The sequence below is a fragment of the Vespa mandarinia genome, chromosome 11 (assembly GCF_050613455.1).
Source record: "Vespa mandarinia isolate Hongniang chromosome 11, ASM5061345v1, whole genome shotgun sequence".
NCBI classification, from domain to species: domain Eukaryota; kingdom Metazoa; phylum Arthropoda; class Insecta; order Hymenoptera; family Vespidae; genus Vespa; species Vespa mandarinia.
In genome coordinates, this window is record NC_140820.1 from 124,729 (window position 1) to 140,507 (window position 15,779).

General features: G+C 42.5%; 1 protein-coding gene across 6 annotated transcripts in view; it reads right to left on the reverse strand.

Annotated features, from left to right (window-relative positions):
• LOC118441359 (dystrophin, isoforms A/C/F/G/H) overlaps nucleotides 1-15,779 on the reverse strand; it is a 223,015-nt gene that overhangs the window by 18,867 nt on the left and 188,369 nt on the right. For all 6 annotated transcript variants that reach the window (XM_035865630.2, XM_035865632.2, XM_035865628.2 and 3 more), the window contains 3 exons: nucleotides 13,806-13,950; nucleotides 12,283-12,406; nucleotides 9,752-9,918 (listed from right to left, as the gene is read on the reverse strand). In XM_035865630.2, the coding sequence (XP_035721523.2) occupies nucleotides 9,752-9,918; nucleotides 12,283-12,406; nucleotides 13,806-13,950 (436 nt within the window). The remainder of the gene's footprint in view (nucleotides 1-9,751; nucleotides 9,919-12,282; nucleotides 12,407-13,805; nucleotides 13,951-15,779) is intronic.

A 15,779-nucleotide genomic window follows, 5' to 3' on the forward strand; every position in this document is an offset into this window, starting at 1 on the left:
TTAGCGTTTAGATCGTGAAAGAATATTCCTATGGAAGAGCGTTCTTTGCGTAATCGCGAAGAAACGACGAAAGACAACGATCTCGTTAGGATGGATCCAATTGTTTAAAACGACAAAGAGCGCAGCAATCGTGTTAGCGAGCAACTTGCAAGCGAGATTAGCAGAAGAGCCATTTATGATCGCGAACGAACTCGAAACGATGCTCTTTAACCGCGTCGGACTTAATCCAATCAATTTAAACGAAGCTCGGTAGTCCACGGAAGTGGAGAGTGACCAACTGGAGGTCAACGGGCAATTAGATCTGGAAAGAATAAAACGATAGAAGCTATATCGGGAAGGCGATATCATAGCGTACGAGTAACGCGACTTTCGTAAACCTCGTTTCGATCGTGCCGATTGACTATACCAACGTTAGAAATTTTTCCACTTAACGACGAGCTACGAAAAATCTAAGATACGTATAAACGAAAACCTTGTCCAGCTTGGTTAACTCGCAACGCTTTCAAAGTGCCGATTCCACGAAAGCACTGAGATAAAGATAGAGACAGCTAGATAGAGAGGGTTAGGGGTATAGAAAGAGAGAGAGAGAGAGAGAGAGAGAGAGAGAGAGAGAGAGAGAGAGAGAGAGAGAGAGAGATTATTAAAAGTTCGCGCTAGTTCGTAGAAACGCCAACGAAACCGAGGGAGGATTCGATGACCCGATTCTTATGCATCGTTCAATCAAATTAATCCGACAATATCCGCTTTCTCGGAGGTTCGAAGAAAAGAGCTCGCCTTGAGCGTTCTCTCCGAAATTGATTACGTTTCCTCGTGACCGAGGTGAATGGAAATAAATGTTTCAAGTGATGGCGAATGTACCGAGTAGAAGGTTTATCGATCTAGCGATCGATCGATCGATCGATCGATCGATCGCTAGATCGATGGATCGGCTGGCTAGGAAAGAAGCGACGTACCATCGAGTGCCACGGAAGGATCGTAACGTAATTAAGATTCCAATGGTGGGTGGGTGGGTAGATACGCGTGTGCGTGCGTCAGGGTCTTTTGCTCATTCAAGACGAAGATAGAGGAGAAAGAATCGTGACGGTGAGTCGTGGCTTGGCACGGTACAATCTCTTCCTTTGTCTTTTCTTCGTTGGAATTTAGTAAAGAGGGTATACTTGTGTGCGCGCGTAAGAGAGAGAGAGAGAGAGAGAGAGAGAGAGAGAGAGAGAGAGAGAGAGAGAGAGAGAGCAGCGCGTGCATACACGATGCTTCGAAAGTGTCTTTACATATGCGTCGCAAAACGAATGCGGCCGCGATTGCGCGCCACGCGAGAGAGCAACGCGCTTCGAAATAATCCGAGCTCGAGTCTCGACGAAAAAGGAAGGACGGAATCTCGTCGCGACGCTTCTGTATTTCTCAACGAGAAGAGAGAAATACTCGGTTCGCCGAATATACCGGTAGATAGGAACTTTGCCAGAGTGGCTCGAGAAGTGGCAGCGGAGATGTATTCGTAAACGGCACGAGGCAAAACAATTTAAAGGATATACTTGGAACCGTCTGCCTCTTTCACGCCACCCACACCAACTACCCATCTACCCATGATTCATCGTTGAGCGGTGGTCGGTGACGTTCTAGAACGATTCGACCGTGACTCGTTCTCCGACCGATCGATCCTTACTAAGCGATAACGCATGGCGGACGCTTTTATTCTGCCTTTTTTTTTCTTTTTTTTTTCTTTTTTTTTTTTTTTTTACGAACAACGAATCAATGAAATATGCGCGAATTCGAGAAGATACAATTATACTTAGCAAGGCAAAGTACGGTAGACGGACCGTTATGCTTGCGGAGCACATTGCGAAACGACACGAACGAGAATGAATGAGAAATGGGTCAAACGATTCAACTTGTCGAGCTCGCATGCTTCTCGCCTCCTCCGTCCTTTTACTCTTCGACGCTCTTTTCTTCTTCGAGCCGGATAAGAGAAGATGCATTCAATGACTCGGACGTTCGTTCTATCGAGGCAACGTGCCTGGCTTTGCATGCTGGGACAATTGATATCTATGTTATTTAGAAACGATGGTCAAAAGTAGAAAGAGATTCGAGCAAGTGTATGAATCGCTCGGGCGATACTAACGGAACGGAAATAAAACTTCTTCCTCGGGAGGTCTATCTATTTTTACGATGATTGTGGCAGTACGTAAGAAAAGCAACTCGAGACGTGCCTTTCGGACGTTCGACCATGTTTACATTCAAGTCCCACGTTCCAACAACTCTCGTAGAAACGTATGTAGGAGCACTCTTCGTGGATAGAAACGATAGAAAAGCTCGGCGCGCTAGGAACGCGAACTGGGTCTAGGTCCTATGTAACGCGTGCGAACGCAACTCGCTCTTATTTTAAAGAACGATACGAAAAGAAAGAGAGACGGAATAATGTTTTTCCTTGGAAATAAATCCTTTCTTTCTTTTCTCATTTTTTCCTTTTTTTTTTTTTTTTCTTTTTTTTTCCTCACGGTCGTAACGGATCAACGTTGCCCGAGAAGTGGCTCGATATTAAGGAGAAATTCAAGTGGTTGCGAACGAACTCGAAGGAAAGACGACCAAGGACCGTTTACGACTTGTAAAGTGATCCATTTCGACGAGTAGATACGAACATCCACAAATATCTTTGAGACGGTGAAACCACGAACCGCGCCCTTAAGCGCGTCCTAGAATGCTCGAAGCCACGAAACTTCTCTTCCTGTCGGTCCTTCAACCATGCCAAAGTCACGAGTGTTCTCGAGGAATTTCTCTCTTTCTCTCTCCCTCTCTACCTCTCCCCTTCTTCCTTTCGTACGCGCATACTTTTTTGCAGAAGGCTCGAACGAAGGTCTTCTCCCTTTAGCGAGTTTTTTCAAAAATAATATCCCCTAGGTATTATTTGTTGAAATAAGAATAACGAGAAAGAGAAGAGATTTCTCAGTGTTTCGTTAACTTCGAGGTCACTTTTGTTTACCAGAGTCAACCAGGCTCGTCAAAGTTTTTTACGAGAGAGCTATTGCGAGATAACGAAGCTATAGCGGATCGAGCGACGCGTTTACAAGGGCAAAAAAACAAAGAGAAAAGCTAGTGTGCTCCGAAGGAGAGTCCATAACGAAGTAGTATCCTTTCCAGCGTTCCTTTTATTCTCATAAAAAAAGGGCTCGGTGTGTGGCCATAAGAGATGCCTTTGATTGGTGCAACGGGCATATTCGAGTCGCTAAAAGGAAGAGAGAGAGAGAGAGAGAGAGAGAGAGAGAGAGGGAGGGAGGGAGAGTACATAAAAATAATATCTTTTCCGGTACTTGATATAATTTCCTCTCTGTTTCGGCCTAGAACGAGCTCGTTATATTAAACGCTTCGTAGTAATATATCGTAGCATGACGCAGGAACAATTGCCTTTCTCACAAATCGCCCTCTACATTTATTAATATCTATACAAGTATAATAGTATCTATTCTGTAGCTTTGCCTTTCGGGTTGCTAACCGTCAAGGACCATAGTTCGGATCGTACTTCTAAACGCTTTTGTTCCCCTGGGTCTACTTACAAAGAACGAAAGGTTCGTGAGAACCTTGTGAAAATACAAAGGTACGATGGGACCAATGGTGCGTCTCATGTGAAAAAACCCTCTCAAGTACACATACATATATAGATATGACACAACCTATTACGATTTTCAGTGTTTCGGAAACGCAGAGAGATTTCTTCGTGAAAGATTAAATTTTGAATACTTCCTATGGCTCCCTCTCTCTCTTTCTCTCTCTCTCCCTCTCTCTCTCTCTCTCTCTCTCTCTCTCTCTCTCTCTCTCTCTAAAGGCCGCTACTCAGACATACACGCACATGTAAACTGCATAAAACGTTCGCGCAAAAGAGTAATAAAAATAGATTTTCTTCACTGGAAGGCGTAACGTCAGCGACGAAAAGAAACGAAAAAGAATGAACGAAGAAGAAAGGACCCACTTTGAAATACACGCACGAACCGTCGGCACAAAGTGGAAGCCGTCGCGCGACTGGTCCCCTCGTGCCGACTTGCCGGCCGCTCGGCATCTTTCGTCTTCCTTCGTGCGCTCTCGGCTGCCTCTCTAGGCAACTCGTGCTTTTTATCCGTCTTCTCCTTCTTCATTCCTTCCCGAGCTCCGAGCATGGTATTTCTCTCTCTCTCTCTCTCTCTCTCTCTCTCTCTCTCTCTCTCTCTCTCTCTCTCTCTCTCTCTCTCGGATATACGCCCGCGTAGTCCCCCTTTGACCCGTGCACGCTTTTACGACTTTTCAAGCGTGCGTATTTAACACGAGAGAAGAACAAACTATCAAAATGATCCGTCAAGAGAAGATGTTTTTCTAACGATAACTGTTTATGTGAAAAATTAAATAAATTAGAAATAATGAGTAATCAAAATAGGTACTTTTAGAGAGAATAAAAGTTTGAATAAAAAGCCCGTAACCGAGGCTTGATTTAATTTTACTGGGCGATTGATCGAATATCTATACGATTTATAGTAATGAAATTTTTTTAACGAGTCCGAAATGGTAGAAAGTCGAGTGAATTCGACGGTAACGTTTAAAAAGCGTTACGTTTAACAGGCTACTATTCGTGCAACGAATTTTCCCTTTTATCGACCGAAGCGATGCGCGACGCATGTGTTGCCGATCAATCGGCGATTAATTAAAGCCTCGATTGCACGCGAATTTGCAGTTAAGGCAATAAGGGTTAATTAACTATTAATTGGCGTGCCGTGAACGAGCCAATTAGCGGTATTTTATCGTCTTATGTGCGGCCAGTGCGTTGGTCGACGGACGATATACGACGAGTATTCTACATACTCGAGGGCCGCATCGTTACGATTATTAGATAAGGGCCATAACTCGTGCGCGACTTTCGTTATTGAAAAATTCGTGTGCGCTATTTGGTACGCGAAGGAGTAAGAAAAAGAAAAAGAAAAAGAAAAAAAAAAAAACAAGAAAAAAAGGAAATACTCTTTATGACGAGAGCCTTTGGATAGACGTGTTTGGATAGACGTAATACGTGTTACCAATCGTTCGAAACGAGAGGGCAATTTCGATAATAACTCGTCGAATCAACGGCATCGATTATCGAAGGAGCAACGTTTAACGTCCTTCCACGATTCGTTTATCGCGCATCATACGGCACCGCTTTATATCCATATATCATACTGTATGCCACGATTTATCGGCCCGGCCAATTGATTGGTTATAGCTATAGTCATATTCGAGATGCGTGTCTACCGTAGGTACGTTTACGGTATTTCGCGCACTTGAATTTCCTCCTTATTTATTTACTTACTCAATTAGGACGAATTATCTTTTCAATATATCTTTCTCTCTTCGATGTATCCTTCGCATAATCGATTTGTTCGAGATGAAAATAGTCATGTTTTCGACGTGGTGGTCGCAAATATTTCTCACGTGAAACGTAACTAATGACAATCCCATCTGTTACCGATTTCTATTTATTCGAGGCAATAGCGCTAAAAGATCAGACTTTTGAGACGTTGTGATACGGACAAGCGAATGAAAGTAAGTGTATATCTCTATCCTCCAATGAGCTAATTGCTAGGACGAGCATCGTATCCAACGATTACAAATCTTTCTTTTGTTCGAACGGAAATATCGAATCTTTCGAGGCAGACGTAAGAAGTATAATATATATAACCTATACCACACTCGCGCGACGTATCAACCTTAACGCCGTCTCGTTCAATTACCAAGCACATAAACATAATGTAAATTTAGGAGTAACGTGTCAGGTGTAAGAGGTATAGAGAGTACATACAATATCGGCATATAACTCATGTATAATGCAGAAACACATCGGATACGACGTTACAATGCGATATTGCACCGCGCGCCCGTATCGATCTCGGTTTCCAAGTTTCCCTCGGATTTCGTACGAGTATCTAACGACGAAATCCTTCGACGCACGATATAACTCGAACCAGCTCGTAGTACCTGTTATTATTATCTATCGTCTTTTAGCTTGCTAATCGATTTGAACGAACGTGTGGAAAAACAAAAAAAAAAAGGAAAAGAGAAAGAATATTGAAGGATCATTTTCAAAATCGAGCCAATACGAATCGTCACTTAAGGAGACTCTAATTTAGGCATTAATTTTCTCCCTTTGATTCTCGACTTTATTCCTATCTCGAATGGGAAGAGGGTGGACGGATTATGGTACGCGATCGATTGCAACCATAAGAAAGGGCCGCACCTTTCGAGATCGACGATATCGATGGAATGCAGCTTATCTGATTATCGATGGAATCCAAGGCTTTCGTCGCGTCTAAGCGTAATAAACTCGCGAGAAGGTCGTCAATCGCGGGAGCGAGTGCGTTGGACTCGAAACAACCACGTGCGCGTCGTCGCGCTTGATACGAATTAAAATTTAGAATTGACCTGCCTTCCAACAATCTTTCTCCTTCGAGTTTTACCTTTACATAATCTATTGTACGATAGCGAACAAAGTTGTTTACGTTTATGTGGAATAGGGTTTAGCTCGTAGCTAATATTAACCGGGGTAGTATAATAATGGGGCAATAGAGATGATGATGATGATGGTGATGATGATGATGATGATGATGATGATGATGATGACGATGACGACGACGACGACGACGACGACGACGACAAGAATACTGCTGCTGTTAGTGACGGCGATTATAACGTTAACAACGAACCATCAAGAAGATTATACTACCGGCCCGTATTCAGAATTTCTTGACCAGTTCGTTTCAAAACGAAATAAGGCCATTTTACTATATAGATTTACATATATGCGTGTCTAGTTTGCTCTTAAAGGAATCGACCCATCGATGGATCGCGTCAATGTAAACACTAATATAAACTTTGGCGAACAAACATGAAAGGAAACATTACCTAGGCTTTGATCGTGACCCAAGAAAATTATTAGTTTCTCGACGAAAGGAATAGGATAGACTCGTACGAATTCAATAGGGTAATACATTCGTAGATAGGACAAAGGGAATTACGCGAGTCTATCCTTATCCCTCTGATGGTGGTAACCGGTACCACGATATTACTCACTTTCCCAGCTACAAATTTACTTAGTAATTAAGCAATTAGCGGGCTACCGCTAATTGACTGATTAAGTAGCCCATTCGCGTCGGTAGCTAGATTGATACCGATGGGGCCGTCGAAGCGGATCAACGTCGCCGGAAATGCTGTGTCGAGCCAGGGAGATTGAGACTGGGACGCGTCATCGTCTCGTGTGCTTTGTCTGCTGGCTCTGTATCGGTGCTTGTATATGCTCGTATACAAGCACAGCAAAGGTTCGCGGTAGCGTTAATTAGCTATCATCGATCCGAAAATGAGTTACCGTTCGTTAGTACGATCGTCACCAGCGGAAAATCGCGAAAAGTCGCAGACACTCTAAATTTCCATTTTGCGAAATTCATTGAAGGAAATTTGCACGAAGCATCGATCATGCGTTGCAAATCTACCACGATGAAATATAAGAACGTTATCCGAATTTGTTGGAACGATTAAATTCTGATAAAACGATATATAATTAATCGATTTTACTTTAACGGAAAATGGAGAATTTCGTATGATATTACAACTTTGTGATTTTGATCAAATGAACGTAGAGACGAATCGTTTATACGTTGGTTAATACTTTACTCACACTTTTACGTCGTTTCTAGCTACGATCAGGATTTTACGGGGGGTAAAACGCGCGATTATACACATATAATACCGAGAAAGATAATCCGATAGAGCACGGATATAATTCGAAAGGCGATGTTTGAGTTCCCACCGGGGCCTTGGACTCGCATATGCATTTCCGTTCGTTTGGTCTGGCTCGATGCGAGAGAGAGCCCGTGTGTATGGACACACACACACACACACACACATTTATACATAGTAGATATATTCTATTTGCGAGTGCACGCATACACACGGAGAAAACAGACAGAGGGATGTGCCAAGCTATACGGGGCGCGCTGCCTGTTGGCAGTATTCTCTGATTGGGCCGAGCCAAGCTCTCTCTCTCTCTCTCTCTCTCTCTCTCTCTCTTACCTTGCTTCCTGCTTAGCATACCTAACTACGGAGGAGAATTCCTCGGCGGGACGACTAGAATCGCTCCGATTCGGTTTAATTCCGAGCTTAAACCAGGATATCTCACGATCTCGCCTATCTACGACATCTGGACGTTCTTTCGAGCTGCCAGGAGGTGTACGTGTTCTCCGTACGTTTCCTTTTTCCCCTGCCCGTTCTAATATCTTTCTCTTGCGAGCTTAATGTATTTTAAATATTCTCGATGGAGTAGAAACTTTAAATACTCGCGTCACATTGAATATATAAAAATATTATAAAAAAAATAATGCCTTAAAGGAATATTCAAGTATAAGAAAGAAGGAAGAGAAAGAGAAGCTATGCGTTTGTTCGTGAAAAGTGAAATAAGAATAATAAAAAGAAAGTGTCGCTGGTAATTACTAGATAGCTGATAATTAAAGCGGTGGAAGAAGGAAGGTAAAAGGAGCAGGAATGGAGCATCGCACACCGACGAATTTAAAAGTTAAATTGTGTTTCGCTCATGAATTATGCATTCCGAAGGAAAGACTTTTGATTGCGCGGAAAGTTTGATCTTTCGGATATGGTATATCGTATTGGTCAAATAACCCTACGAGAGACGATATGCACTTTTAATCGGCCAGATCCCTTTTCTCTCTTTCTTTCTCTTTATGGTCCTCCAACTTTGGACTCTCCTCTTCTATTATACCTTTTCGCCGAAATTTCCAGCAACGAGCGGACGAGAGAACGTTCGTTTCGTTTCGTTTCGTTTCGTTTCGTTTCTAAGCGACCAACGAAAAACTCGTGGCCGTCGTCACCTTTTTTTTCGTCGACAGAGGGAGAGAGAGAGAGAGAGAGAGAGTACGACGACGTCGAAATGGGAAATATTTTTTAGCCGGCTGTCCATGTCGCTTCGACGCGAGCGACGAATTGAAATAGCGAACTGGGATCTAAATTTAGCTGGAAGTTCACGCGTATGTATGCACGTACATAAATATATCGCGTGTGTTTCGTTTTATTCTCGTCGAGATATATCAGAGGACAGATAGATTTCTTTCTCCCTGCTAATAGTACGATAATTATTTAAATGATGGGTCAACCAGGAAGAAATAATGGAAGTTGGAAAAATCCCGTCACGACAGGGACTGACGTGTGCCGATCTGGGCTAAGTTTTAATTCTAAGATTAAAGAATCGTACGATTTTTACGAAATGAACGAGGCTTGCCGTCCGTTAGAAAAGAAAGGTAATATAAATGAAAAATTGAAGGAATATGCTAGAAACGAAAAGCTCCTTCTTCTGATCTCGCGTTTCCTCGAGTCTCTCTCCCTCTATTTCAAGCGACATCTCCAAGAATCGAGGCAATAAATGCGTTACCACAAAGTCGTTACCACAAATGGAATGGCCATGCGATAGAGAAAATTGCACGGCAATAACAAAGCGATACCAAAGGGGACGACGAATCGAGTTCTCGAATGGACAAGGAATCCCTACTCTCCTATAATTCTCTCCCCGTCTATCTCTAGTACACATTACTCCTCAACAAATACTTTTCTTATTTTTAATAATTTCTTGATAAGATAAAAATATTATTCATTCTATTATGCGCACAGAGAGACGCGCGCTTTCTATACCGAGTTCATAATGAAATGGATATGAAAAGGAAAGAAATATGAAAAGGAAAGAAAAAGAAAACGTTATACTCACGTTTGCGGTGTCATCGAGTTTCCGTTTCCACGCATCGCTACGCTCGATCAAGGCGTTCCATTGCTCCGAAAGTTTGTTCACTTCTCGACGAATGCTGCGCGTCAATTCTCGAGCTTGTTCCTCGGCGCTTCTGTAACCTCTGGAATCCCCATCCAGCTCTCTTCCGGCTGCGAATCGAGAAAAATAAATAATTTGAGCGGATAATGCGTGAGTAATGTTCAAATTTGCGGAAAGAATAGCGACGAATTAAGAGGGATCGCGACTTTTCTTTGGATGGTTGCAACGATACCACCCCCGGTATATATATATATATATATATATATATATATATATATATTTATATATTTATATATATTTATATATTTATATATATAGCAGAGCTTCGCTGCTGCTGCGTGTCGATAAAGTGCGCATTTAATCGCGCGAAAAAGCGATAAAACATAAATCAAAATTACGGTTGGACGAATGGAGAGGAGGAGGGCTGCCTGGCTGCCTAATCGGGTAAAAGCGATGGTTACCTAAGCCGTTATCGGTGTTAAAACACATGCGCTCCGACGATAAAAAGTGTTGTCAGCTGCCATCGCCGACGATTAATTTCTCGCGATAGTTCTCACGTCCTGTGATTTTCGGCGTCGCGTTGCCATTAACTTTAAAAGTCTCATCTGCGTATCTTTCGTAGACTTTATTTGTAGATTTAAACGGTTTATAAAAATTACAAAGTTACGATGGCACATTCGTTGTTGCAGAATTCGTCTCGTTGTTATTAATCGCGCTAAAGATTGTTGCCAATGCGCCATGCGACAATGCCGTGCACGTTCCACGATTCCCTATGGTGCGACCGTAAGCATACACCGAGGGTGTTAGCGTTGCCTACGTTCTGGCTCTCTCGATGTTTCTCCTTTGAACGCGTACGTTGCGAAGAGCGGTGCAACGATCGTGACTAACTAATATCTTACCTCGTCCTATGAATAATAATTGAAAATCGAAAAACAGAGCGCGTTCCTAGAGAGCCGTCAAAATTATATTGCGATTAAACTTTTAACTTTGACTTTTCTTCCGGTAAAGTCGTATTATAACTTTCTAATTGGATATTAGATATCAAGTACATCTACGAGTTTGTCATCATTTATTCGCAGAAAGCACGTAACAGTTTCAACGAATCTTTCGTTGATATAGTTTCAAGAAATTCAATCCCTCGAAAGTTTGAAGGATGCTCTTTGGTTGATTAATAATACGAATCTCAAAGTTCCTCGGTGAGCGGTTATTAAAAGAGAAACCTAAATAAGAAGAGTAGTAGTAAAGGGGCTGGGTAGAGCGACTGTACCGTTCGTTCTCGAAGGACTCGGTAAAGTCCTAGCGTCGAGTTTTCGGAGCCCTCCGGGACGTCTCTCTCTCTCTCTCTCTATCTCTCGTTTAAAGCCTGCAACTTTCCTCGGTGCCTCGAGCTCCTCGTTGCTGCTCTTCGATACCAGCAGTAACTCGATTGAAAGCACGCTCGCATGGGATAGAGTTTCTTATCCATCAAAAAGTTATTTTTATTTTTAAAAGAGGCGTCCCAAAAAATTTTCTTCTTCTAATCTTCGTATAAGAGCAAAATACGTCAAGGTATACGCGTAAATATGAGATATGTGAAGCTTTATATCTTACGAATAGCGAACATATTTCATCCGCGAATATCACAGCTGTCTACCGCGAAAGTAGCTAAATTCGAAAGAGACTTTTTCTTTGAAATTCCAGTCGCGTCAAAATGTATGCGACGAGCTTCTGGCTTGTAATACGCGTTATAAGTTAAACCGCGGCCATATCGCACGAGCGTAAAGCGTAAAACGCAATATTGTAGTAGTGAAATACGCGTGGAAGCTAGTTTTCCTTTCGAAAATCGGCTACGCTCCTCCCTTCGGCTTGCCTGCGGAAACACTTCGCGCGTGTCCGATGAATACGTTAAATGAACATTTGCCTCCGGCTGTAGGCCGCGTAAATACAAAGAACCTCGAATAATGGTGGGGTACAAGCTTTGTGCGGCAAGCTTATATCTAAACGGTGCGAAAAATCAAATGGATACAATGGAAAAGGCACTATTTCTCTCTCTCTCTCTCTCTCTCTCGATCGTCAACAATTTCATTAATGTTTTCAACGGCGTCCTTCACGAAGGATCAACCAACTGATTCGTACCCGCAGAGAGAGAGAGAGAGAGAGAGAGAGAGAGAGAGAGGAGGAAAACCGACGTAAAAGAATACATTTCTATTCTATGCGAGTCTCGTTAATGCTAATGGATAATGGGCACCTCGAAGGGAGATGGCCGAGGAAATAAATTATTCATCTTATCACGGAATTCTCATAAGTCGGCCAAAAGTTTCCTAAGATGTCCAAACTTGGATTTAAAGTAATGTTCGAGGATATCGAAAGCGCAGCGCTCGGATCGTTCAAGTTTCTCTTAATTCTTGTGAAAGAAAATTGAAACGTAAATGTCAAGTTTATTCGGCATTCTATTTTATTCGCAAAATCGTATATAAAGATCGCAATTGGTTTACCCTCGGAGTCGGAAGTGTCGGAGAGAGGTGGCTCGTTGGCGATATACTGACGACCGCTGACCAGATTGTTCTCAACGACCGGTCGCTTGTCCTCGAGCTGCCTTCTGAAGCCACGATGGTCGTCCTGCGAACGTAGAAAGAAGGATAAATTAAGAGGAGAAATCATAAAACCCTCTTGTGAGAGCCACGATTTCGAGTAGTACTTCTCGCGTTATTTCGCACGAGCTACGCTCAACGAGATTATCTTCCGCTGTCCTTTGCGGACGTTTTAAAAAAAGTTTTGCAAGAAACACGACGTTTCATTCTTTTTCCCCGTTCGTTCTCTTTTTCTCGCGCGTTTCCTAAAGCTACCGTTCTTTACGATTTTCTTCTACCCATGCTCTCCCAAGTAGATCCCCTTTCACGAAAGTTCCTCGACGAGGTACGCGTCGAAAAAGCACCCACTTCTTCCTCGGCTAAAATCAACGCGCGACCTCCTCTCGTGAACGAGAAGCAAAGCTTGCGCGTCTTCCCTTTTGCCTCGCCCCCATTCCCAATATTGGCCTCTAAACACCCGCCCTGTATCCGAAAGATGTTTAGCGATAAAATCCTTCAAAATTCTCCTTCCATTTCCTTTCATCGCTTTCGAATTTTCCCTCGCATAAGCGTTAAAAACTCATACGACTTGAAATATTAACGTTCCATATTTTCCTCTTGCTTATTACGCGTGAATTTGATTGAAAAATAAATTAGCGCGAAAGAAGTCGCTAAACGTTGGAGCATTGTAAATAGTTGCTCGTCTTCTCAGATCGTATCGAGATAATTGCTTTGCAAATTGAAAAGGGAGTTAATGACGTTCGATAGAAAAAGGTTTTAAATTTTGTTAAACGTTTAATAACGTTTACCATTTTCAACATTTAATGCGTTTTTTCTAAGGGATTTGACAACAATATCTCGGAGTTACGATGCAATTACGATAAGACCTAATATAAATTCTATTATTATCTCAAGAGAGATCTATCATCGGCGAAGCCCAATCTTGGTTTAAAGTGAATGCGTGACCAAACCGTTTTTATTCACGCAAATAATCGTTATCGTAGATTCGTTGAGGAAACTATAAGAGAATTAGAGATAGAGACGCGAGCAAACCGAGTTACGTCAAGGTAAAGGTAAAGATAACGATAAAGATAGGTGTAAACGTAGGAGACAATGGAACAGATTATCTGGATACAGAGGCGAAATGCACCACCTTATCGTTCTCTCGCACTCGCCCCAATCTACGGTACAGGGATATAACTCCGAGGGAGGTACACGCACAATGTATGTAAACGTGGACGATTTGCGCGCGGCACCAGCAACATGCGCGATCTAATCTGGATTAGAACACGAGCATTGTGCATCGGGACGCGTCAGCATTTGGGTCTCTGTCCCCGTTGGTACCACGATGTATCTTAATATCGTAGATTCGGGACCCTGGCCCCGAGACTTTCGACGCGTAATAATAATTCTCTCTATGTCGTTGTAGTAATTTTGTATTTGCTTACTTGTTGTTTCTGTAACGCAGCAACATCGCCGCAAACAGGTCCCAATCCTGTAAGTTCGGTGTCTTTTCTAATAACCCATTCGATTAATTCGCGTAACGATAACAGTAGCGCGTTCCAATGTTCCGTATTACTTTCCAGTCGATTTCTGTAACAATAGTAAAAGAACATTATGACAAATATTTTTTCTCAATTTCCTAAAGATCCGTTAAAAGTAATAAGAGATTGAAACTCATAAATCGCCGCTTCTATACCTTACTTCGTCCCGTCCCATTCATTTTTCTCCCGCGTACGTACATTCACCAAGTGTCCTTAGAGAACCAACGAAACTAACGTCGTCCTCGTATCAGGCAGAAGCAGACGCCGCCCGGCAGAATTTATTTCCGTAATTATTATCGTCGATGAAAAGTTCTCGTAGTTTCGAAATAAGAATAGTTACTCGCTAATGGCTATAATAAAAAAAAAGATCAGAAAAGAAATAGGAGTAACGTGAAAAGTTTTACTTTCCATGGGCGACGACGGCTCGAAAGGTTCGACATATAAAACATTTATGTTTCGCGAATTTAACATCGGCCAGGAGAAACGATATTCCCTTATGAGTTTAGAAGGATAACGCTAAGAAAAGAGCGATAAATCCCTAGTCGGAGAAGTCGAAAGGAACGAGTACTATCGATATCGAACGAGATCGACGACGTAAGTTGAATCGAAAATCGGACAATTTGGTCTGCCGGCGAAGAGAGCTCGTCTCTGGGTCGTTCTCCCTGACGCGACGTCTATCTCTGTTTAACGGTTTAAACGCAATAAAGGCGGAAAATGAAATTGTCGAGAACGAGAGGGGGAGAGAGAGAGAGAGAGAGAGAGAGAGAGAGAAAGAGAACGGGTTATAATTCAACTCGAGGGGACGATTTAACGGGACAATCCCAGTCTAAACGGGCGCGCGCAAACCCGATTCAAAGTTGTACCATAAACAAGAAGCGTACCGTTGGAGCCACCGAGGAGTCCGAGGCAATCGTAGAACGTTGCTAAGCTGGCGTTCCTACGTGTCGCTCTTTCTCTCTTCCCTTAAAATCTACCCTTGGAAGAGGATACGCGGTTAGGGAATAAGACGGATACCAGGCGCAAATTGCGCCACGGCGCACCAATAGATAACCTCTCCTTCGTTTATTCATTCTCCGTTATAAAAAGAAAAAACAAAAAAACAAAACAGAAAGGAAAGAAAAGAAGAGAAAACCACCTCTCTTTGAATATTTCTACTTTGATAATTTCGATGAGTCGTTATTTCGATATTCTCTTCTTCGAGGAACGAGTATTATCGTCAAGATACCGTGTGCTACTTGGGTATACTTCGAGGAATCCATCTACCATCTAACTAGATCCCAGAGTCCGTGGTTCTCTCGTAATTAATTCTCCGATCGCAGCCTCATTAGCGTGCAACCGTTCGGATTAACATCTCGCCTCGCGGAGTACTTCTTGATATGGAACGCATACATCTCGGTAGCATTGATTATATGCGATGTAGGTACGTGATCAATCCACTTTATGGGTCTGCAGGGAAACCAAGACCCTTGAATCGGCTTGCGGCATTGGTTAATGAGAACGCAAATATCGGTCGAGACTTACCAACCGAGCGAGCCTGCGTTTACCCCTTGACTTTATCGCGATTCGCAATAAATACCCACACACTTTGTTCCTCTCTCGCAATTATCGTGATATCTCCCGATATCTCCCGATAGAGGACGAAAACTGAGAGGAAGACCTTTACTCGACATACATATATAATATGTATATATGTATGTAAAGAAAGTAAGACTTCTCTTCCATTGTCCTTTATTATTTACAATTTCTTTTGTGACCTACAAATCTAGTCGTTAAGATTTGGAAGAGAAACGGGCAGTATGAAATATGACATAGAAGAGAAAAGCAACACGAGAGCTAGAAGAAGATTCATAAGATAAAAGAAATAAAATTTAACAGTGT